Source organism: Physcomitrium patens, chromosome 1 (assembly GCF_059467195.1).
Source record: "Physcomitrium patens ecotype Gransden chromosome 1, ASM5946719v1, whole genome shotgun sequence".
NCBI classification, from domain to species: domain Eukaryota; kingdom Viridiplantae; phylum Streptophyta; class Bryopsida; order Funariales; family Funariaceae; genus Physcomitrium; species Physcomitrium patens.
In genome coordinates this window covers 20,497,218-20,522,416 of record NC_143410.1, presented here as the reverse complement: position 1 = coordinate 20,522,416, position 25,199 = coordinate 20,497,218, and the positions used below count along the sequence as shown (strand labels likewise).

The following is a 25,199-nucleotide window of genomic DNA, read 5'->3' as shown; positions in this document are numbered from 1 at the left end:
TGATAGCCTACAATGATCACTGATACTACAAAGACAACAAATATTGGCACAAAAGGGATTATATTTTTAGTGTTAGAAGTTATGCTACTAAATTGGAGGTTGTCCAAAACGTCAAAATTTAGGCACCAACAAATCTATGTAGATTTATAATCTCAAGATTCACTAAGTTGATAAAAAAAATGAGTCTTTGATATCAAAAGAGTCAGTTGTTTTATTGAAAAGTCTTTTGATATCAACGGACTCTTTTGATATCAAGGACTCTTTTGATATCAAGGACTCTTTTGATATCAAAGAGTCAGTTGATATGTCTAACATGTCAACTAAGAAGACAATCATATTAAGTGATTGTGAATTGCAGCTCTACAAAAAATTGCATCTTGACTTGAATTACCAACCAGCTTGAGATTAAAATCAAGATAATCAAAGGAAGAAGTATATATCAAATAGATGATCAAAAGAATATATTGAATGAGACATGTGAAAAAAAAGCCTTAAAGTTGAATGGCATCTATGTCTTAAGGAAGAAGTTCAGAGTAACAAAGCTTAGATATGATATGATCTTTGGTATGCCATTGCTAGAGGTGGGAAATAAGCAAGTTGATTAGCTAGCAAGGACAATCTCCTTCTAAAATAGTGGATGTAAAATGATTCTTTGTATCTTTGCATTGAGTGAGGTAGAAAAAAAATCTACGGCTAAAGGCTTACTTATAGAAATGACCTTTATGAAGAAATAAATATAGCATAAGCAATCGAAATATTTTGTGGTTTCAAATCTTGCATCACTTGTAAAAAAGACAGCTGAAGGAATAGAATAAGTAGAAAAATTCATATGTGAATATTAAAAAGTCTTTCCAATTGATTTATCTAGTAGCATGCCACTTGAACGAGGTGCCTTTTTTTAAATAAAAGTATTGCCTCAGACCAAACTAGCAAGTTAGCTAATTTATTATCTAGTACCAAATGAATTTAAAGAACTACAAAAGACATTAGACAAATTCTTGGAAAAGGATTTCATTCAAGAAAGTACATTACCATAGGGAGCACTTGTATTTTTTGCATCCAAAAAGGATGACAAACTTTGACTTTGTATTGACTATCAATAAGTAAACTATCAAGAATGCAAATCCACTTCTATGAGTAGATGAACTTTTTGACCAACTTCAAGGTGCAACCATCATTAGCAAATTGGATCTTTGAAGTGGCTATTAACAAACACATATTACAAAAAGGAATATAAAAAAGATAACATTTTTTATACATTATGGATAGTTTGAATGGTTTCTTTTACTTTTTGGCTTCACCAATACTCAAGCCTCCTTCATGGATTATATGAATAGATTGTTTTGAATCTTTTTAGATAAATGTGTAGTTGAATTCATCAATAATATCCTAATCTTTACTAAAAACTCTAAAAAGAATAAACAATATCTATGAGAAGTGTTGTGTCAACTGTAAGATAGTTGCTTCTATTACAAGCAATCAAAGTCTGAATTTTAGAAGTTAGAGGTCATTTTTTTGGAGCATGTTGTGTCCTATGAAGGCATGCATATGGAATAAGATAAGGTGAAAGTGGTGGAGGATTGGCCAACCTCTAAGGATGTTTTTTTTTAAGTTTGTTCATTTTTAGATGATACTGAATATTTTTGCCATTTTGTTTGATAATTTGTACATATTGGTGCCTACTAACAAGTTTATTGGAAAAATGTGCCAAATTTGAATGGAAATTGGAGTAAAAAAGGACTTTTGATAAGTTAAAAGACGCACTCATTATTGTTCTAATGTTGCAATCATATGATTCCAATCTTCCTTGTATACTTGATATTGATGCTTTTGACTTTGTTATTAGTACGATCCTTCTACAAGACTTTAATAGAAGCCTTCAACTTATGGCATATGAATCACACAAGCTCAAAAGAATCAAACACAACTACTTTGCATGTGATTGAGAGCAACTAACAATTGTACAAGCTACAAAGATGTAGTGACACTATCTGTTGGAGAAGCCAATGATTGTTTGAACTAACCATCGGCCCTTGCTATATAATTTATATTTAAAAAATATGAAATTATGACATTATCATTAAAAAGAATAATTTTAGCTCTTCAATAATTACCTTAAATATTAGCAAGGGTGACAACACATTGTGTTGGATACTTTGTTGTACAAACCAAACTTGAAGCTCAAATCAAAAGACAAGGTAGAAGTTGCTACCACAAGTAGTGTCATTCCAAACCTAACCATAGGAGAAAAATGGAAGGAAGCTAAGCATCAAGATACTTATTTTAAGATGATTATCAATCGGTTAAAGGTGGGTAATATACAATATCAAGATTACTGTCTTAGTGATGGCTTATTCTATTTCAAAAAGTAGATTTATATACTTGAGGATGTTATATTCCAAACGCGTATATTTCAAGAAGGACATAACATTCTAATATCTAGATATCTAGGGCATAAAAGACAACAAAATATATCTTAAGGATATGATTTTTGATAGGTTTGAATTATAATATTTGAGCCTTTATGCACTCTTGCAAGTCATGCCAACATAATAAAGCATGCAATGTAGCATCTCTTGAATTATTGTAGCCAATTCTACTACCTATGGCATACTAAGAGCAGATGATTATGGATCTCATTATATTGTACAACAAAGTATCTTATTATATTTTTGCCGTAGATGCCTTATAATCATATCTCAATTCCTATCTTTATGAATCAATTCTCAAAGCAACTTCACTTAGCTATGGTACCCTCTAATATTGATGTCTCAATACTTATATAGATCTTCTTCAATATTATCTTTCATCACCATGGATTATCCTGAGTCATTATTTTGGATCAAGATCCATTCTTCACAAGAAGATTCTAGTATGCTTTTTTTAAGCTACTGAATATATGACTTGCCATATCTACAACCTTCCATCTTCAAATAGATGGATAAACAGAGTGTACAAATTTAACCTTGAAGAATATGCTATGGATATTTATAGTAATTCATCATAATGACCGAGATGAATATTTGATGTCCTTGAAGTTTGCTTACAATGATAGTATTCAAGCAAGTATTGATCATTGACCATTCTTTTTTAACACTAATCAACATTTGATTTTGCTAGCAATTCTCCATCATTTTATAAACACCAAAAATCTAATAACAAAGGAGTTTATATAACAACTTATAATGGCCTTGCAAGAGGCACGACATCACCTTTTTATTATATAGAATCAATAAAAGTAGTATGTGGATAACCACTAGCAACATAAGATCTTTCAAGAAGGTGACTAATTATTATTTTCCAATGCCATTTTTTCACTTGCTACATCAATTCAAATCAATAAGTTGGCACCTCAATGATTTAAACATTTCTGCATTTCTTTAGTGATTTTGATGTTATATATTGCCTTGAGCTTTTGCTACATATTTTGATCCATATAATCTTCCATATTTTGTAGTTCAAAGGATTTCATATATAACCAAGGTACTTTTTGGACCAACACCAATCACCACCACCACTATCGATTATGATTGATGACCAACAAGAATATGAAGTGGACAACATTTTGGATCACTGTTACCTTTGCCATGGTAATGGATGTCTACAACTTTAGTACAAAGTCCTTTAGAAAGATTATTCCATTCATAATACTATATGAGTGTAACAGAGTATAGATAAGATAATTGTATAAATAAATAGAACCATGGAATTTTTTAGAATTGAGGTTAAGATAGTAGACCATGTAAGACCTATTGTACAACATTTTGGAAAGAATTTAGGTGGTTATTTAGATAGGGTTCATCATGGAACCTTCTTAAAAAGACTTAGGGCTATTATCTAGATGGAACCTATTATAGAATCTTTTAGAAAAAAATTTAAGGTAGTTATCTAGTTAGAGCCTACTACCTAAGAACATTCTAAAAAGTCTAGGATGTTAGAATAAGATATAAATAAATTACTTAGGGCCTTTTGAGGCATCTGGTCAGATATAACTTCAGATCCTTTCTCTTAATAAAGTTTGGTTTTGCATCTTTTTATTCAGTTTAATTCAGTTTTCTTTTTATTCACTCAATTTGTCTATTATATCTTATTCTATTTAATTCCATTCTATTTTTTTTTATTTGTTTTATCTTATTTTGTGATAAGGTTTTATGTTGGTTTTGAATTAAAGGATCTTGGATTTTTGAAATAGTCTGGTCCTATTTCATTGGTATCAGAGCGAGTGTTAGATTGTTTACTTTTGGTAGCATGTCAATAGTCATCATTTAGTCCAAGGATAGTTATTGTGGTCACACTAGGTAGTATGTTGAAGTTACCATGAGCTACTCTTAAAAAGTCAATCAAGAGGTAAAAAGATATTACAATAATGGAGTTCAAGAGAGAAATTATAGTATGGGAGATATGGCAGAGTAATCCCAGATAGAAGCTCAAATACAACACCTCTTAGGTCAGATAGCTACTTTGCAAGGACTAATAAAAGCCTCAAGGATAAGATAGTCGACATCTACTAGGTTGAAATTGAGTAAGCCTAATACATACTTTAGAACTTTAAAACAAGAAGATGTATGTCAATGGCTCTTCAATATGCAACAATACTTCTAATTATCTAAGCAAAATGCCATTGGAGGAATTATATATATAACCAGTTATTTCAAAGATGCGGTAATCATTTGGTAGCCACATTGAATTCAAAGTTATGGAGCTCAAGGATGATTTTGTGATTAGAAGGAGTTTGAGACCGACTTCAAGAATCAATTTTGATCCATCAATACAAAAAAAGATAACATGCAATCACTTGGCAAATCTTACACAAATTAAGTTGGTGCAAGATTATGTCTCTCGATTTAAGTCCCTATATTTCCAAATTAGCAATGTTTTCGAGACAGAGATGATGGACTGATTCCTACGAGGTTTGAAATTTAGAGTCTAGCAAGAGGTTGAGCTAAGGGATCTACAAACATTCAAAGAAATAATTCAAATTACAAAGAAGGTCGATGCTATAGATTTCAAAAATTGTGGAATACAACTTATAGCACAAAGTCCTATGCTCCTAACTAATATTATGGCATAATAATCAATACCAATGGAAATTGATGTCTTACAAGGATCATTGATACTACAAAGATGACAAATATCAATGCAAAAAGGATTGTGTTTTTATGTCAAGAGCCATGCCATCAGATCAAAGGTTGTCCAAAACATCAAAGTGCAAGTACTAGTAAGATAGGGCGGGTTCATAGCCTCAAAAATTACTAAGTCAATAATAAGTCAAAGCAAGAAAATAAAGCACTTCAGTAAGGCACCAAGGGCTAGTATTGGAGGTAGCTATTGTCTCTCAAAGACAAATGGCATAGCCTTAGATAACTATAAAAAATATTGACTGGTGCATTTAAGAAGACTACTAACAAGACAACCATGTCAAGTACTCGTAGATTATAGCTCTATAGAGAATTGCATCTCAATTGAAATTATCAATCAGCTTGAAATTAAAACTAAAGAAATCAAAGGAGGAAGTATACATCTTGCAGATGAATATATTGAGTGAGACATGTGAAAAAAAAAACCTTGAGATTAATAGACACCTACGTCTTAAGAAAGAGATTTAAGATAACAAAACTAAGGTATGATGTTATCCTTAATATGCCATGGTTAGAGATAAAAAATAAGCAAGTTGAATGGGTAACAAGGACAATCTCTTTTAAAGATGGAGGACGCAAGGTGATTCTTTGCATCTCCTCATTAAGTAAAGAAGAAAGATAGCTTGCAACAAAAGACTTATTTGTAGAGACAACCTTAATAGGAAAACAACTACATCATGAGTAATCCATATATATGGTGGTTCCAAATCTTGTGTCAATGGTAGAATAGATAATTGAAGGGATAGAATGGGTAGAGCAACTCATACAAAAATATCAAGATGTCTTTCCATCTGACCTACTTAGTAACACACCTCTTGATTGATGTACCCCCTCTTAAATAGAACTATTTCTTAAAGCCAAACCAATATGTCAACCAATTTATCACCTAAGACCAAAAGAACTTGAAAAATTGCAGAAGACATTGGATGAATACTTGGAGAAAGGCCCCATTTGAGAAAGCACATCACCATAGGAAGCACCTATACTCTTTGTACCTAAGAAAGATGGTGGACTTTGCCTTTGCATTGACTATCAAGGTCTCAATAAGCAGATTGTTAAAAATATATATCTACTTTTATGCATGGATAATCTTCTTGACCAACTTTGAGGTGTGACTATCTTTAGTAAATTAGATCTTTAGAGTGACTATTGGCAAATACTTATTGCAAGAGAGGATGTGAAAAAGTTGGCATTTTGTATGCGCTATGGATATTTTGAATGGTTGGTTTTATCTTTTGGCCTCACCAATGCTCCAATCTCTTTCATAGGCCATATGAATAGATTGTTTCGAGACCTTTTGGACAAGTATATAGTCATATATATTAATGATATCCTTGTATATAATAAAATCCCTGAAGAGTATAAGCAATACTTATGAGAAATGTTGTGCAAAGTATAAGATAGTCGCTTCTATTGCAAGTAATCTAAAAAGAAACTTTGGAAGTTCAAAGTGGTTGTTTGGAGTGACCATTGATCCTTGTTACATGATTTGCATCTAGAAAATAAGAAATTGCAACATCATTGTTGAAAAAAATAATTGTAGCTTTTTGATATTTAGCTTGAGTATAAGCAAGGATGATAACATACCATACCAGACAATTTACTATGGAGACTAGACTTAAAAGACAAATCAAAAGACAAGACAAAAGTCACTACCATAAGTAATATCATTTTAGATCTAACCAAAGAGGTAGAATGGAAGAAAGCTACGCAACATGATGTTTATTTCAAGATGGTTAGAAATTGGCTAAAAGTGGATAATATGCAATATAAAAATTATATTCTTAATGATGGCTTACTCTATTTCAAGAAGCGAATTTATGTACCTAAAAATGCTAAACTCTCGATATACATACTTCAAGAGGAACATGATATCCCAATATTTGGACATCTAAGATGAAAAAAGATCCTAGAACGAATCTCAAGGATATGGTTTTGGGTAGATTTGGATCATGATGTTCAAGCCTTTGTGCACTCCTGCAAGTCATGTCAACATAATAAAGCATGCAACGCAACATCTCTTAAATTATTGCAGCCAATTCTACTACCTATGGTACGTTGGAAGTAGGTGACTATGGATCTCATTACATATTTATTGTAGACATAAAATAATCATATCATGATTGCTGTCTTTGTGGATCAACTCTCAAAGCAACTTTACTTGGCCACAATGTGTTTGGATATCGATGTCTCAATACTTGTATGAGTTTTCTTTGATATTATTTTTTGTCACCATAGATTACATTGTGTCATCATTTCAAATTGGGATTCACACTTCAAGAAATTTTTTTGGTGAGTCTTATTGAAGCTATTAGGTACACGACTTGCTATGTCTACAACCTTCTATTTCTAAATGGATGGGCAAATTGAATATCTAAATTGGACTTTGGAAGATATGATGTAGGCATTTGTAATGGTTCATCATAATGATTAGGATGAATACTTAACATCCTTGGAGTTTGCTTATAATGATAGTATTCAAGTAAGTATCGATCATTCATCATTTTTCTTGAATATCGATCAACATCCAATTATATCAATAACTCTTCATCGTCCCATTCACATCAACAACCCGAGAAAGGAGGAATTTATAGAATGGCTTATAACAGCTTTATAAGAGGCATAGCACTGCCTCTTTATTGCATAAAATCAATAGAAGTAATATGCAGATAACTATTGATAACACAAGACCTTTCAAGAGGGTGATCAAGTATTACTCTCCAATGCCAACTTGCCACTTGGTACATCAACATCAACTTAAATCCATAAACTAATACCTAAGTGGCTTGGATCTTTTCGCATTTCTATAATGATTTCTAATGTCACATACCACCTTGAACTTCTACCACATATTTGGGTCCATCCAATCTTCCATATTTTGCAATTGAAGGAATTTCATACTGAACCAAAGTGCTTTTCGGATCGACATCAACTACCACCACCAATTGTAGTTGATGACCAATAAGAATATGAAATAGATAGCATTTTGGAGCAATGCTATCTTTGTCGTGGCAATGGACATCTACAACTTCAGTACAAAGTTCTTTAAAAAGGTTATCTTATTCACAATACAATGCAAAAACCTACACAAAACCTCACCCATTGCCAAGAGATAATTTTGAGATACTATCGAGAGAAAAATGAGAACATTCCACAATAATGAATGGGGATTAACTATAACATGGTATAGATGAGATAAGTGTATAAATAGATAGAACCATAGAACTTTCTAGAATTGAAGTTAGAATAATAGACCACGTAGGATCTATTATAAAACATTTTAGAAAGAATTTAGGACAGTTATTTAGGTGGGATTTATCATGGAATCTTCTAGAAAAAGCTTAGAGTAGTTATTTAGGTGGGATTTATCATGAAATCTTCTAAAAAAAGCTTAAGATAGTTATTTAGGTGGGATCCACTACTTAAAAATATTCTAGAAAGTCCAAGGTAATAGGACAAGATATAAATAGGACTACTTAGGGCCTTTTGGGGTATTTAATCACGTATGGCTTCAAACTCTTTTTTCTTAGTAACATTTGATTTTACATCATTTTGTTCAATTCAATTTTGTTTTTTTTTTGTTTGCTCAATTTGTCTTTCATGTCTTATTATATTTAATTTTATTCAATTCTATTTTTTTATTTTACCTTATTTTGTGATAAGATTTTATATTACTATAGAATAGAAGGATCTTGGGTTTTTGAGATAGTCTGGACTTGTTTTAATAAGAACCAATATAAAATCTCATCTATTGTAAAAAATAAATTTGGAGATACTATCAAAAGCAAAGCAAGGACATTCCACATTAGTAGATAGAGATTAACTATAAAAAAGTATAGATAATATTCATATTGTTAATACATAGAGATAGGTAATTGGAGCCATGTTTGAGAAGTTTCTAGAATTAGAGCTAGGTTGGTGGTTTATGTAGGATTTATTGTAGAACATTCTAAGAAGAATTTAGGACAATTACTTATGTAGAACCTATCATTAAAATTATTTTAAAAAGTTCTAGGATAGTTAAACAAAGTATAAATATGACTAGCTAGGGCCATTTAGGTACCTGGTCAGGTATGACTTCAGTCCTTTTCTCTTAATAAAGTTTTATTTTGTATTTTTATGTTTTATTTTGTTTTATTTTTTTTTTCTCTTTTTGTCTTTCATGTTTCATTTTTTTTAGTTTTATTCAATTTTGGTTTACTCTACGTTGTCCTAATTTGTGGCAAGATTTATATTACTATAAATTGGAAGGATTTTAGATCCTAAAAATAGTCTAATCTTATTTCACATATTGACTTTGCAAAACACATGTCTTAACTTGCAAGGAAAGTTTTTCATATGTATGCCACATAATTAGCTTATTTCACAAACTATTAATACATGTGACATGTGGCTAACTTGTTGACCAAGTTTCTAACCTACCAATCAACTACAATTACATATCAATAGTATCTATATATATTTTAATAATTATATATATTAAGAATATATATATTACATTATCTCCCTCCTTTTCCTTTAAGGGATGAGTTCCACAAAGAACAGTCATCATATGTTGAATTAATTTAAAATATAGCAAATTATATTTGTTACATGTTCTAATCTTTGTTTTCTTTGTAGATGATTGATAAGTCCTCTCCATCATCAATAGTATCTTGTACTACAGCAAAAAAACTACCTTGTTATTTAATTGTTGTTGAGGTCTTTATAACTCCCTTCAAATAAAAAATTTGAAACATCATCAAGAAATGTTCCTATTTCTAATAAAATGATCAAATATCAAGAGTTTCTTCTAAGGTCATAATACCAAACAAGCATAAAAAATTTATGTAATCTTAAAATTAATGCATACCAGATTTTAATAAATCTTAAAATTAATGCATACCAGATTTTAATAAATCTTAAAATTTATGTAAACTTAAAATTAATCTTTAATACATACTAAATTGTATGCTTGTTAAAAAACTAATATAATCTTTTACAATTATTTCTACTATTAGAATTTCATGAATAATAACTTTAAAAGATAATAATTGTTTATCTATGACTTTATATGCATAAATTTTATGTTTTGTATTACTAATATCTTATAATATATATGTATTTTTTAAAATCTTTAAAAAATAACAAAGATATTAAAATCTAATAAGAAAAAGGTAAAAACTATACAAATTTTACATCTTTAACAAACTTGTATTAAAATTTGAAATAATAATTTTAAATACAAAGAATTGAAGATGAATAAAAACTATATTTTATTGATGAATTAAAACTTAGATCTATTACCATCAAATTTCTATAAAAACATATTTTTTGATTTTTTGATTGATGTAATTGTATCTAAAAAAAATACTTAAAATAAAAAAACTAATAAAGAAAATTTTGTCATATTTGTATCTTTGTAAATAATTACTTAAGATATTGATTGAAATGGTATTAAGGACAAGAACTTAATGAAGGAATATTAACAAGTGAGACTTTTCTCAAAAAAAAGCTGACAAAATAGAAATAAGAAAGTATATATATTAAAAAAAGAAACTACAATGGCTATTGCCGAAAGACAAGAAAATTAGAATTCTTTGAAACTAGACTATAAGTAGGAAAAGGAATTGATAAGAGTGAAGAAGGCTTCAATCTTGCCTCCATATATGCTATCTAACTAGGAGCTATATGGTGACGTTTTTTAGGACCTCCGACACGTGTCCAATTTGCAAGACATGTGTCTTAACTTACAAGGCAAGTTTCTTATATATGCACCACATCGTTAACTTATATCACAAGCTACCAACATATATGATACATGGCTAATTTGTTGGCTAAGTTTTCTTCCTATCAATCATCTATAGACACGTATAAATGAAATTGCATCTATGAAGCTTCTAAGAAGCTATTTTACAAGATATTAATAAATTAATTTATTTTTACTTACTTCTACTTATTCAAATTATATAGATAATTATGAGAGTAAATATATATGTCCATGACATGAGGTATAAAAAGTTGATACATAAAAAATATTGATTTTTAAAAAATTATTTTATTTTATTACATTTGTAAAATATAAATGGTATTTCATAAATGATATTAATTTAAAAATGATAAAATTTAATCTTTGAAAAAAATTAGTATTTAAATAATTTTTTTTAATTTAATATTAAATATATTAGTTTACTTAATTCACTAGAGACTTATATGTAGATAAAAATTTAAAAAGACAATATATTCCTGTGTGATTAAGATGAAAGAAAGTAAATAAAAGAAAAATTAATATAAAATAAAATTAATAAAAAATATTATTTTCAAGTACAAAAAAATTAAAGAGTCTAGAAGCAAGATTAGATTACAAAAGAAGCATTGGCAAAACCAAGAATGGCCTTAATCTTGCCTCTATATGTAATATCTACCAAAAAGACATTGTAAAAGCTTTCTAAAGACTAAGCAACTTGTAGTCCAATTGTTTAAGTTTTAGGTTGCTTCAAATATGACTTCATAAAAGTAAAAAAATTATTAGATAATTTACATTAGCCAAATGGCATATCTAAAAGTTGTAAAGATCTAATCCATGATTAGAAAACTATTTTAATGTTTGTTGTTGAAGATTTTTTTTTATTTATTATTTATTATTATCTGAGATGTTTTTATTTGTTCCTATAGACAAATAATTTACAAAAGTATAATTAGCATCTTTTATGTATTTTATGTTAGTGAATCTATCTTGATTATTTAAAGTATTTAATATTATTTTTAAATCTTTCAATTAATTCATATCTAATTTGTTACATCAATTGTAATAGATACCATTCAAAATCATTTATATTGGTCTAAATTGTTAATATTTTGTATTGTACGTTAATATAAGTGGATTAAAATATTCATTGAGTATAAAAACAAAGAAATCATGATATTCTACTAAATTCAAATTTGCTTGCATAACTTAATTTTTGTTATGCAATTCTAATATCTGTTATTTAAACAAAGATTCAAGAAAAAATCCATTGTTGTTTACAATGATTCCTTTGGCCAAAGTATAATGGCAATACTTCTAACACAAGAAATTTGTAATTAAAGATTTATATTAAAATCATGTTTATGCCTCAAATTGTTTTTGATTTGTAAAAATCAAAAGTAAGGTAGATAATTGTATAACAAGACATGTTCATTAGAAACATCCATTGATGTTGGTATAATCTATCTCTTCTTCTTCTTCTTTTTTTTTTGTTTTTTTTTTTTTTTTTTAATTCTTGCAAATTCTTCTTGTATTTACTCCTCAAATCTCTTGTATGTGATAAAGTTGAATTTGTATAACTTGCCATTCTATGTTGCTAATGTAAACAATGTTTTATTTATTTATATGTATTTATATTTATTAATCCAAACATCTACATATTTATTTATAGGTCAATGCATCCATCTAAAATATATTATTATAAATTATATAAATAACTTGCTTTAACATGTTATTCCTAAAACAAAACATTCTATGCTAGTTAAAATTTGAAGTTGTCAATACAAGATTTGCAACATGCACATCAAGTTTCTCAAATTTCTCAAATTTGAGAAACATGTGAATCAAGTTTCTCAAATTGTTTTGAAACAAAATATGAAAAATACAATATGGGTGCCTTTCCCAAATCTTGGCTTGTGACAAAATAAAGATTGTGTGCACCAAGCAAATAGAACAAATGTTGATCTCACACACACAAGCCATGGTAAGAATATGTAGATCATTACTAAGTACGACATTCGGAAGGGGAGGGTGATCTGTTGGAATCAAAATGCTGGAGGGGAAGAATCCTGCAACCCTAAAATCCTGCAACCCTAAAATCCTGCAACCCTAAAATCCTGCAACCTGATCGGCAACGAAGAGACGAGCCTCTCGAAAGAGGGAAGAACCCACACGCCTTGCAGAGAAGTTGGTGAGAAACTCAAACGTCATTGCACTTCTCATTCGTTCAAATCACCAAATTCTTCACCCAGTGTTGCGGGATTCACATCCATTACTATTCGCTGGAGCGTGTCACGCTCGTAGGATTTGTGGATACCTCGGGATTCGGGTTTCGTGAGGTTTGTGTTGGCCCGTTTCCAGATAGATTGGCTTCTCTCGCGATAGGGAGTTTTTGGGTTGCGTCAGATTCGTGCCGTCTGGGTTCATGTGTGTCCAAGGATTCACCTTCCTGCCTGTTTGTTGCCAGGTTCTTATTTCGGTGGTTGGATTTGTGTTGCGCGTTGGCCCGATGGTAGATTTCACTTTTATTTTGTTTTTCATCGCGTGATTCAGGCAATTAGACAGTTACTTTTTCGAGTCGCTTCTGTTGGTGGGCCCGAGGTGTCTTTTATTTTATTCTATCTTATTTGTTTGGATTTGAACGCCAGGTTCGCATCTACGGCATATGTTTGCGTCTGTGTGTGATACAGTCCTTGTGAGCATCTCGTGATCAGTTGTGCAATGCAGCTGCGTGTTTCTTATTTTGATGTGTGATGAGGTTATGTTAGTTGCAGGTGTTGCCCCACATTCCCGACTGACATTTTCATTGTGTTCTGAATTTTGGCGCAAGTTTCAACTCAGAATTCGGTCTTTTGCTTCCGTAATGTCAGATGCAACTGCTTACAGAGGTGTAATGGAATCTTTGGTTGATGAGCAGCTTTGCTGAAACAGGTGTGGAGCCAGATTTGAAACACTGAGTTAATTCTTCATTAGGCAGCTGTTGGGGGATATCTGGAATTTAGGTTTTATTTGTCTGACTCGCTTACGAAGCAGAGTAGATCGTAGGTTTACCATGGGAGAACCAGGTGGGTTTGTCTTTTAACATATTTGTTTGCGCATTCTGAGCATAAGGATTTGGCCCAATTCCGGTCTTGATTCGTTTGTCTTGTTTGTTGGAAAGTTTGTTCTAATGACGACGATATTCAATCCTCGCAGTTGAAAATACGAGAGATACGCATGTCGTGGTTCCTCCCCACATTCCAGCTCATCAGGAAGGTATAATTTCTTCGATCGCTCTTCGATTCTGATACATTCCTTGTGAGAAATTCAGGTGGCCGTTTTCTTGCTGTGACAATCATTTAGTGTGTATTGGGCGTGTACTTTAGCAAGAGAAATTTTTGAAATGCATTTTGCTGTAAGCAATTTCTGTTACTACTGGACGCATACACATTAAAAGAATTGGATTGGCGGTGTTGCACATCAATAATTAACTAGTTACTAGTTCGCTGCTTACGTGGTTGGTTGTGTTTTAATCTTATATTAATTAAATTTTTACAGCTGTAAATGAACGAGACTATGGGTTTTTGTCTAAGGCGGTGGAAGAGGCTTACGAGGGCGTTCGCTGTGGAGATGGAGGCCCCTTTGGAGCAGTAGTAGTTAAAGACGACCAGATAATAGTGAGATGTCACAACATGGTTCTTAAGAACATGGATCCTACCGCTCATGCGGAAGTAACGGCAGTTCGCGAGGTATGTTTCATCGCAACTTTATTTGAGCAGTCTCCATCATGTGTTGGTTAATCATTACACCACCAATTTTTCGCTATTGTCCAATTTATTAGAGTATTCTTTAAAGTTCTGTTTGGGCAGTTTCATTCATTGTTCACCTGTGTCAAATGGCATCTGAACCCCTAACTGCAACGGTCTCATCCTGTTAAAGCTGTCCGCCCGGTTTGCGTGAACTAGATAACAAGACGTTTTTTCTAATTTTCTATGCAGGCGTGTAAGAAGCTGGAAAGATATGATCTTTCTGATTGCGAGATTTATGCATCTTGCGAACCCTGCCCCATGTGTTTTGGCGCAATTCACCTGTCCAAAATGAAGGTATAGTAGTTGTGCTATGGCTAAAATACTAATCCTTTGTTCACCTGAGTTTAACACCATGTGGCATTCCTTTGTAATGGTCTTATTTTGAAGTATATCAAGTTCGGGGCTTGCAGTGTTTGAATGACTTTTTGCACAGAGATTGGTATATGGAGCACAAGCAGAGGCAGCACTAGCCATTGGCTTCGATGACTTCATAGCTGATGCAATTCGAGGTACAGCCCAGTATCAAAAAGTCTACTTTGAAGTGAAGCGAGCAGATGGTAGTGTGGCTGAAGCTGCGGAGCAAATATTTGAGAACACTAAATCCAAGTTTACAATGTATTGATATCCACTGAGGGAGCTAAGTTGCTTTAGAGAGATAGCGTCCTAGGCATCATTTCATTTAGAAGGTAGATGAAACTGAATTGGTTTGAATAGCGAGGCTATTCGATCCCATCGAGACTTGGTTACAATTTTCTTCTGCTGCACTCCAAGAACAGGTCATTGGTATCCATTCTGATCCCTACTTTTCTGGGAATCTATTGTGCACATTGTCTGGCTTAATGGAATAGCCCAATATGATGTATTGTAGTTTTGGATTTGTTTTTGAAGGCTACCTGACTCCTTTGATATCTTTTCATACGATCGTGCTGTCAGAGCATGTTTGATGTAGAAGATTATTCCTTAATGAACTAATATTTATGTTGGATAGACTTGCCTGAGGTGATTGTTTGCTTTGTAGGATGTAAGATAGACGACCGTAGTTTTAAGTGGCTGAATTTCACTTGAGGATCAGCACTGGGGTCCCCCAGTACCATACATTATTCACATTCTCTATATCCCAAAAACGTATTGTTACTCAATGTTCTCTACTGAACTCATTTTACCCAACTGCGAATCTGTGACTGTACGACACTTCAGTGACTCTGAACACCACATCATGAAATGTTCCAATTTTCCATGTGTAGTGATTGTAGCGTTACTCGTCTGCCTGCCACATGTGCTCACAATCCAGTATCCATAAACTACTTCGAATTTGCTACAATCAGTTGCAAGCGATGTCAAAATTGCTTGTATAGATAGTAGTTGATCTTGGGCATCATGCATTTCTTTCTATTACCCATTGGAATTTTTGACCGGAAGAAAGAGCCTCTCCATTGAGGTTAATTTAATTTTTTTTATTTACTTTCTAAAATTAACGAGGAATATCTATTGTATTGATAGAAAATGGTAGACAATCCATCTCAGGTCTTTAACACTTTTATGGGAAAAGTTTAAGAAGAAACAAAATATGGAAGAATTGGTTTTGATACATCTCACAACTCTAATTGAGTTTAGAGCCCAAGATGAGCTTGGCCACCCCACAGCTCCTTCCCTGTGCCATGCACCAGAAGAACTCTGTTGAGGCCCTCACAGAGCTCCTCACAGTACTCCATATATCGATGGGGCTCCATGCCCTTGTAATGGTCCGGCAGATTAATAAGAACCAATTGTGCATCACGAGACTGTTCTATGATAATGTCATTCAGCTTCTTCGGGGAATAGCTTTGGCTGAATGTTTCCCATGTCCTTCTCATGGGCTCCGGCATGTCCTCAATTGCAGCTGGGTTTCCTGCAGGAGAACCTGGATAAAATTGACTGGATCCTTGTATTGAGTTCTCATTATCTGATCCATCGTCCTGTACAGACCACAAAACATAAACCTACTTAGTTGGGTACAGTTGAAGCTGATTAGTTGAAATATAATATATAGATCTAAGTTGAAGACTACAAGTTGAATTGTCTCCCAAGAAGATTATGATCCGGGAATGGTTCGACCAATTCTTCCGGAAATCTAGAAACCTCTAGAAAACCTTGAAATTTGTCTTAACCTCCTTGTGTCTGAATCTTATACCAACATGTTTCGATGCTTGACATCAAATTAAGAAATCTGCAAAAACTCCATGAGCTGTAGAATTAATTACCTCATCGCTATCGACCATATCAGGTATAAGGCCGCCATCATCAATCACAATTTCCAAAGGACTTTGACGGTCCTGGTTCGTCGTTTCACCACCACCATCGGCCCATTGCGTGGTTTTCTTAGGCTTGCGACGTGAACCCGATCTAGATTTAGATTTAGACAAGATGCTCGGCCCTTGAGTAGTGGAATCGGTCGAAGCTACAGAGTTTGCTTCGATTTCACCACTTATCGGCTTCTCAGTTATCTTCGAGAATGTAGGGGATGGGAGGTCCAAAGGCGGCATCGCTGCAGATGATGGATGTTGGGGTTGTTTTGAATCGGGTGAACTCACTTTAATTTCGTTGGAAGTATGGGTCGGGGATCCCTTCCCACCATTTGGACCTGAAAGTGTGTTTTACACATTTACACCAGCACAAAAGGCAATATTCACCAAGCTTTGAAAGTCTCTAACAACAGAGCAAACTATAAATTCATACTTTCTAGAAAGTGACACACTTGTACATAGGATTCCTAACAGCCACTAATAAGTCAATGAGTCAAAGGTTTTCGGTTTACTTGATGCATTTCGCCGCGCCTCTCTTCGTCTAGCATAGCTAGTCCCCTCAAGGTCACTGAGCTGAAAGCTTGGTACTGGTCCTTTTTCCTTGTGTTTTTCTCCTAATTTGGGAATCTCAGTACGTCGCCCTGACCCATGAGGACTGGTACTCGCTCTATGTTCACTAGCTTTCCTGGGATTAAGGCACAAGGTTTGCAGGTCAGCAGGACCTTATACACTTAATCATTATATCTGTCGAATATGGAACAGGATGATAGGAACAACAGGAGTGGAAATTAAGGTCACTTATAGAAGATACAGCCAATGAAGCCATTTGAGTGTACGAGTACAGGGTGCTTATGACAGAGCCATTCGCTTGAATTATCAACTCAAAAAATACCCAATACGATCTAAATGGATGTGAAAGTTTTATCTAATGAGCAGAAAAAGTGTATCAAAACAGAAGTTGCGTCTCACCGGTAATTAGCAACTTCCTCTGCGAAAGCCCGGGCTTCTTCCACCCGAATGGTGTAGTCAAATGTGTACGGCGCCAAACATGACTCATCAAGCTCCAATACCTGAACCTCAGCCTTTATTCTTACCTGCCAAGACCAGGAAAGTCTGGAACGTTTATTATGTGTTTCGAAACTAAATTCTCAAACAGAATACCAACACGCACCAAAATAGATTCGAGATGAAGTTTTGCGGTGGTACCACAAGAGCATCAGAACATGCAAAAAAAATGAGTGGCAAATCTGTCAATATCTGGAAAGCATATATTGAGCCCATTCCTATACTCAGAGTTGTTCAACATGAAATTTTAGGTGGAAATATTGGGCTCTTACCAATTCCAACAATCTTTCCAAGTTCTTCTTTACCACTTCCGAGTTATCCAGCTTTTCAGCCACAGTGTGCACACGAAGTTTACACTTCCGCCAAATCTTGTGCTGTTGCAGGAGATGAGCCAGAAGCAGGAGCAATCCTCCATCATGGACAATCCACCAAACGTCAATGACTCCCTCTTGAAACTCTTCTTTACCAGGAAATCGGTCCAAGTGCATGCATAAGAGAACAGCCTTATCTACTGCCCGGCATTCTGTTAGGGTCTCCAGCAAAACCTGCACGTAGGCAAGACCACAATATGTATTTCAGAATTAGAGAGAATAAAATGCGTTGGCTTTGCAGGACGCCTCAATAGCACATGCTTCACATAAAAGTGAAAGTAAAAATAAAAATAAAAACTACATAATGCACGGTAATAGAGTGAGAGAGTAATTTAAGAGCAGAAAGGTATACCTCAGCATTATCTTCATGACCAGGGACTCGCCACTTGGTAGGCCACCCAAGTACCACAGTATTGGGCTCCAAGCTTCCCAAACCTGATGACTGAATAGCATAAGTCTTGCCTTCGCGGTATGAGGGTGCAATCAATACTCTTCCAAAGCCAATTACTTTTGCTTCGGCCATTCTGTTTTCGAGCTCAATCTTTTCACCCGCTGCTTGAGCTGTCATTTCGTCAAGCTTGCCCGTAAGAATGACCGTTACCACGCACAGCCCTTGCCCCTGTTATGTTGTTTTCCAAAGGGAATACCACCGTGCTATTCATTAATCTTTTCGGCCATGGACATGGCTGGTAATGGTGAAAATTTTACTTTGATGTGTATCATTAGAAAACACGTGCTCAGACTGAACGTGCGCTAAACCTCTCGGCAGGCTATCATCAGGAGGAGTCTTTATGTATGACATAGACTGGCAACGTACCTTCTTTAACTGGGAAGTGAAGAACAGGAACTCATGGTCTGCATGTCCCTTATCGGTCCATGAGGATCTGGGTTTTGAAAGACATAATAGCTGAGGTCGCCAATTCACGGTATATCTAGCCTCCTCTCCAACAGCAAGAATCCCACGCACGGCTATTTGAAGAAACAATCCACCTAAACCAGTCCCCCAGTTCACTTCAACCTGCAGCATTACATGTGTCACCCATCCTGTTTCAAGTCTCAATTGTAATTCGAAATCTACATTTTGTGTTCTTTTCACGGGCACCCCAAATTTCGAAGTAGCAGATAATTTTTTGAATCCAGCAACTCCTGAGAAATGGTTGAGGGTTTTAATTAATTAATTAACTTCAAATCTTGTTTCGTAATAACAGGACAATAGTCGATAGCTACCAATACTAGCACGAAAAGCAGTGTTCTCGTAAAAGAAGTACAGATAAGAAACAGGAGGAAAGGATTACCTGGCGAAAGTCGATGTAGATGTATATAAAGACTAGGAAGGCCATCGCCACCAAAGCCCAATACCACACAATCACAAAGTTCATGGCTGCACAAGCTAGAAATCCTACAAGAGCAGCTGACCAGTGATAATACTTCCATTTCGGCCTCCAACTGCAAACAAGAGAATATCACATCCAGTCAGTAGGTGAAAAAAATAGTTCATATCACAATAAACTTGTACCAAGCAACGTTAGAGTTTAAGTACCGTTTTCATATTTTTAGTAGCCCGGTGTATTTCAATCCCAGTTTAGTTACACAATAAGTACTAGGTGGGTGTCTGTACATTTTTCTGAAGACATGAAGACATTAAGACTCGACCAAACAGAGTGACGCTTAGAGAACGGCTTGTACCTGGGTGCATTTACAGCGGAAAGTATCAGGCAGGAAAGGTTAAGGGCTGAATAGCAAGTCAGGAAACAGATCGAGACAAGCGGCGCCACAGCGTTCAAGCTTCCTATCATAGCAAAAACGATGCAGAGTGCGGTGGTAGCAATCAAAGCCCTTCTCGGCTCTCCATTCTTTGAAACAACTGCGAATGGCCCCAAGAATGGCACCACTCCATCAGCAGCAATGGCCTGCAGTGCACGAAGAAGTGATGAATTGCAGGTCTCAAATCACATGAACAGTTCGAAAAACACACTTTAGTTATGTAACCCTCAGATTATCAATAAACTCTCGTTGGTTTTCCTACGAAGGCGATTCTAAGTGCCCTTGTGAAATTACCTGAAGTAACCGAGGTGAGATGATGATGCATTGCATTGCTTGCGCAATGGAGGCAATGATGATTCCAAGCTCGGTGAGGATGGCCACGGGGTAAGCCACTTCTCTCACGACATAAAGCATTGCATGATCTCCGCCGGTAACCCCAAGAAGATAATCTCTTTGTGCCACAGCAGCCCACAAACCCATGTAGGACATGTACATGACGAAGCTGATCACAACAGCTCCCAAAGTTCCCTGCGGAATCGACTTCTCTGGTCGTCGAAGATTAGTTGCTCGATCTGCTCCACTGCCAAAACAAGGAGACTTTTAACATTCAAAACTTATCGGCAAGTTTAAGACGCAATTTCAAAGAGAAAACACAGCAACTTCAAAGATCGGCCTGCCAACGAGACCTGCCTTAGTACTACAGGTGAACACAAAGCCAATAATACGTCCTGTTGATAGAAAACAAATTGCTAGGGGATCATTCAGTTACCTCAAGATTCCAGTAAAGCAGGGAAAAAAGAGGGACACGGCAGTAGAAAACGATTTTCCTGGTGGATATCCGGGGTTCCAATTGCCCTTGAACGTAGTCCACGACAGCCCGGTAAGAGATGGTGGTGCATGAGATCCTCGGGGCGCCATTCCCAAACCCAAGTAGAAGGAAAGCATGGTGTAAAGGACGATGGCGAAGAAGATAAGCCCCAATTTGGAGACGAATTTAATTCCAAAGAACACCTGGATTAAACACAGTGATGTTCATCTTTAGTGAAGCCTATCCGTCAGGTGAACATGCAATACGAGTGCTGAGAGCAATGCAGTACGCCATAGTCAACCACCACCAGAAAAAAGAACTGTTACTGTATCATATTCGAGCGATTAGCAAAATAGCACGCGCATTAACTCACCAGTATACCCAGCACGAGCAAGATACATGCGCCAATGATTCGATTCGCCGACACGAAGTCTAGGCTTGGAAAGGTGAATACGATCATCTCTACTGAACCGAGGCCCTGCCGTTACACCACCATGCAGGAAAACATGCACGAGTCCCAAATGGTAAGATGTAATGAACGACCATCAGAAACGGCCTGGCATTCAAACGCTGTGGAAAAGCAAGTGGTGAACTGGAGCAACTCAAAAAGCTGCCCTCGTTAAATTCGTCACCAAGTTTCAGACTCTTGCTACATGAAAACAGACTGCCGCTCCGAAGGTGTGATACAGTGTAGGATCACGCCATAATTTTCGATACTGTGGATTTAATGCCACGAAAGTCTAAAATGCAACTGTTACGCGCAAGCACTTGCGTTGTAGAATAGTCGTATTACTGCGCATCTAAAGCTCTTTGGAATAGCGTCAATCTCCTCTCTCTCTCTCTCCCTCGTAGACTCTAGTAGCAATCGCGAAGCACAATTTGGACGAAGCTGCAGAAGACCCATAAACCTCTGCATGTAATAAGTATATGTCTGCAGATTTCCTTTTTGCGCACAACAGATCCAGTTTTCCGAGGACTGGACTTCATTTCGTTAATGAGTGAAAGAGAAACTCACCTCCAAAACAGCAAGCAGAGCTACCCCAATGTAATACAGTAACCCCACAGCTCCGCCAAGCTTTGGTCCCAACGCTCTTGATATGAGATAACTGTCACATATTCGACAGTGAGAACAGAGAAAATCTTCGGTAACTCGATTTCTCGTTGTAATTAGGACCCCCATCTTCTAGAAATTTCTCCAGAGTGCACGGAAATGAAAACCACCCTGACCCAATATACAATATGACCTCTCACAAGAACAAGCACGCGACATTGATGAAACAGTTTGAGAAAGCAGTAGACTCACTAGGTGCCTCCTTGCTCAATTTTCCCATTCGTTGCAATCGCACTAAGGGACATGGTGGTCAGCATCGCGCACAGGAAGGAGATGAAAACAATGAGAAAAGTTTGCCACACTCCGGCGCTTCCCACGATGTAGAAAAATCGTAGAAAGATGAGCACACCTGCAAACATTCCGAACTACTACGTCAATCCAGGCAGCTCGAGATCATCAACAGTGCCCCAACACTTGCCGCAGTTGCAGTGAATACAACTTCACGGACATGCATGCACGCGGGGGGGATTCGCAGACTGTCACTTACCCCACATATTCTCGCAGGTAGGAATGAGAACCCCACTGTAGGTGCCAAGCCCATCCTTGCTGTGACCCCCTCCACGCAGCCGATGCATCACATTATACCAAAACCGCTGCCCACAGGCAGCAGCACCTTTCTTCACACTCGCTCTAGCCCCTTCGAGAGACTCCGAAGACGACATCCGCGGCTGGATTTTCACCTTCGAAAGACATGCACACCCACTACCGGGCTCATGGCGAGCTTCATCATGGATTCCCACCATCACCATCTTGTATCCGCCAATTCTAACAAACTGCAACTCTGGTTTTCACTACTCCCTCAATTCCCTGCTCACAGACTCACCCTCCCAACGTCGCAACCAATTCCCTCACCGATCTCACCATCACCCTCGAGACCACGCAAGCGGGTCCAAACACCCAACGAGTCTCTTCGCATTCGCTCAACCCCCAAAACTCACCGCTCTACAACCCCCCACACCGCCAACTACAAGGCTCACAAGATCCAGCCCCTCCCCAACTCCTGGGCACCATCAATCCCACCCGCAAATGACGGAAAATCAGAGGCAGGAAACCACGCTGCAAGGAATCACAAAATTCTCCACCACTGTACCCCGCTCCCCCACCACAGCGAGGAAACGGACGAGCTGCACGAATTCCCTGCGCGCAGCCGCAATTTGATCACCCACTCTCTCTCTCTCGCTCTCTCACACACACAAGCTGACAGCGTTGCATGCGGCGGGATGAGAGCGTCCCCTTGTCGCGGGTACACGCAACGATCGAGCCACACTCGGTTCCAAAAAGCAAAGTGAGCATGGACCCAAGTGCTATTACTAGCAACGACGACGCCCTTCACAGCCTACGTCACAATTAGAAACGCTCTCGAAACTGAACTAGCAGCAGCAGCTGCAACGATTTCATGAAAACAGACACACACTGAAAAGAACTCGAATAAAGTGGTGGTCTAGATTGAAATGCTAGGGCCCTAGGCTCTCTCTCATATCATGACGGAGGAGTCGAGTCCTTCGTCGTTTCGCTGCTGCTCCTCTCCCCACCACGACTACTACTCCTCGTCGCGACGGAAAACTAGCTCCGCCCGTCCTCGTGCCAGCCACAGCAGCCAGCGCCTTCGCGCTCGACACGGCGGTGGTGTCGCGATGGGTCGCACGCGTCCTCGAACCGGCGTCGTCCAGAAGTCGCCGGGAGATCTTATGAGAATGGCAACCCGCTGGCCTTTATATGCTGGCGCAAAAAGGAGTCTGAGTTGCTGATGTGGTCATTAGTAAATGGTTCATTTGGATAAGTCCTAGTTATACTTCCAGAAGCCCAGATAAGTCATTGCCAATTGTGTGGAAAAATTAAATTGCAGCAACCGAGGGAGGGTTTGAACAAGTTCATTGGTGCCACCACAGCTCACAGGAGCTCCATGTGTCAGAGTTTCGTGGCGTAATGGATCAGATGTCTGTGTTTTTTCACAGTATTTGCTTCTGTTTTGTTTTTTTATTTATTTCATGTGTGGAGGATGGAAAAAAAACAAAAGAAACACTCTTTCACTGTGGTTGAATGACTGTGATGTGTGATGGGGTGGAGCTCATGAACTTTGCTGCTGGCTTGGGTTGATTAACTAGTGTTTTCTTCACACAAGGGGTACTATCATGATATTGAAAAATATAAAACAAATTTAATAAAAATGGGTGTAGTTAGTTATTATCACATGTGTAATTCTTACTGGACTTTACTTCACAGATTACATAAAAGTGTGGTGCTAAGCTTTTGGGTGACAACTCACAACTATCAACATTGGTTGATGGTACATGTGAAAATTTATTAAGTGGACTATCATGTAGCTTTAGGTTTAGAAAGAAAATATTCTGATTGTAGAAAAAGAAATGAATTATGTATACTTGGAATGAATTGAAACATATACATCTAATTAAAGTAAATATATTTTTCTATCTGATAGAGCTCAAAACTTAAGCTGTATTCAACTCATTAATTTTCTTAAATCTTTGATGTTTTGATGATGAGTTGATATGCACTTTGCATCATCAAACATGTGATGTGTAGGTATCCACCCAAGCTATGTTTTTCTGTATGAATATGAAAGAACTTTTATGTATTTTTACATATGTAGTCAAATTTTATTGATAATAAATATAAAATAAAAATCATGTATCACTTTAAAATACAGACACTAAAATGACATGTTTTATTATGTAAAATCACCTCTTTGGCACAATCAAAACAACTGCTATTAGAATGGATTGCTCTCCACAAATCTTTCCCATTACTGAAGTAACTGATTTGATTGGAAACTAAAGACATGATATTAAAATGTTCTAAACAAGCAGTTTAGAAAATAAATACTAAAGTAGACTTGATTTAAAATTCAAAATACATGACTATTGAAACTCAACATGCATTGACAAAACAACGAAGCAAAAAATAAAATAACAACAAGAACACCGTACACAATTATTTTTTTAAAATTAAAAAATAAAACATTCATACCCATTGAGTTCCCAGATTCCTTCACATTCAATAATGAACACATGAGCAAAAAAAAAAAAAAAAAAAAAAAAACACTTGTGGATTGCTACTTGCACTTTGATAGATGGGAAAGTTCATGGTTTCCATCACCAACTTCACAGACCCTCAACTAATATCCCA

The 25,199-nt window shown here is 36.0% G+C and overlaps 2 protein-coding genes across 29 annotated transcripts; one reads left to right on the top strand and one right to left on the bottom strand.

Moving 5' to 3' along the window:
• Positions 1–13,035: 13,035 nt before the first annotated feature.
• LOC112287556 (guanosine deaminase) lies at positions 13,036–15,541 on the top strand. Of its 28 annotated transcripts, none has more exons than XM_073536235.2 (7): positions 13,068–13,202; positions 13,331–13,375; positions 13,795–13,928; positions 14,059–14,118; positions 14,401–14,591; positions 14,841–14,945; positions 15,085–15,541. In XM_073536235.2, the coding sequence occupies exons 3-7, from the start codon at positions 13,916–13,918 to the stop codon at positions 15,271–15,273; spliced, it is 558 nt and encodes a 185-aa protein (XP_073392336.1). In that variant the 5' UTR covers positions 13,068–13,202; positions 13,331–13,375; positions 13,795–13,915; the 3' UTR covers positions 15,274–15,541. The 28 variants fall into 28 exon arrangements, with proteins under 28 accessions (XP_090109054.1, XP_073392339.1, XP_024386795.1 ...); XM_090252916.1 differs by having other exon boundaries at positions 13,781–13,928; XM_024530761.3 differs by lacking the exon at positions 13,795–13,928 and adding an exon at positions 13,694–13,794.
• A 543-nt stretch (positions 15,542–16,084) lies between these two features.
• Positions 16,085–23,793, bottom strand: LOC112287490 (uncharacterized). Its single transcript, XM_024530562.3, has 15 exons — positions 22,540–23,793; positions 22,245–22,401; positions 21,957–22,047; positions 21,315–21,419; positions 20,903–21,144; positions 20,428–20,713; positions 20,056–20,279; positions 19,665–19,815; positions 19,187–19,387; positions 18,722–18,988; positions 18,271–18,543; positions 17,903–18,027; positions 17,446–17,618; positions 16,892–17,271; positions 16,085–16,606 (listed from the first exon to the last, which is right to left on the bottom strand). Exons 1-15 carry the CDS (start codon positions 22,799–22,801, stop codon positions 16,262–16,264), a joined length of 3,282 nt encoding a protein of 1,093 aa, XP_024386330.1. The 5' UTR covers positions 22,802–23,793; the 3' UTR covers positions 16,085–16,261.
• Positions 23,794–25,199: the final 1,406 nt, after the last annotated feature.

Bases quoted from the DNA above. Each gene is read 5' to 3' on its own strand.
- LOC112287556 (XM_024531027.3), top strand. From the start codon at position 13,773: ATGAGCAGCTTTGCTGAAACAG. The intron at 13,795-14,058 runs GTGTGGAGCCAG...CAATCCTCGCAG, and splicing joins GAGCAGCTTTGCTGAAACAG to TTGAAAATACGAGAGATACG. The intron at 14,592-14,840 runs GTATGTTTCATC...TTTTCTATGCAG, and splicing joins AAGTAACGGCAGTTCGCGAG to GCGTGTAAGAAGCTGGAAAG.
- LOC112287490 (XM_024530562.3), bottom strand. From the start codon at position 22,801: ATGGTGATGGTGGGAATCCATGATGAAGCTCGCCATGAGCCCGGTAGT. The intron at 18,544-18,721 runs GTATACCTTTCT...GCCTACGTGCAG, and splicing joins GTCATGAAGATAATGCTGAG to GTTTTGCTGGAGACCCTAAC. The intron at 17,619-17,902 runs GTGAGACGCAAC...CCTTAATCCCAG, and splicing joins GAGGAAGTTGCTAATTACCG to GAAAGCTAGTGAACATAGAG.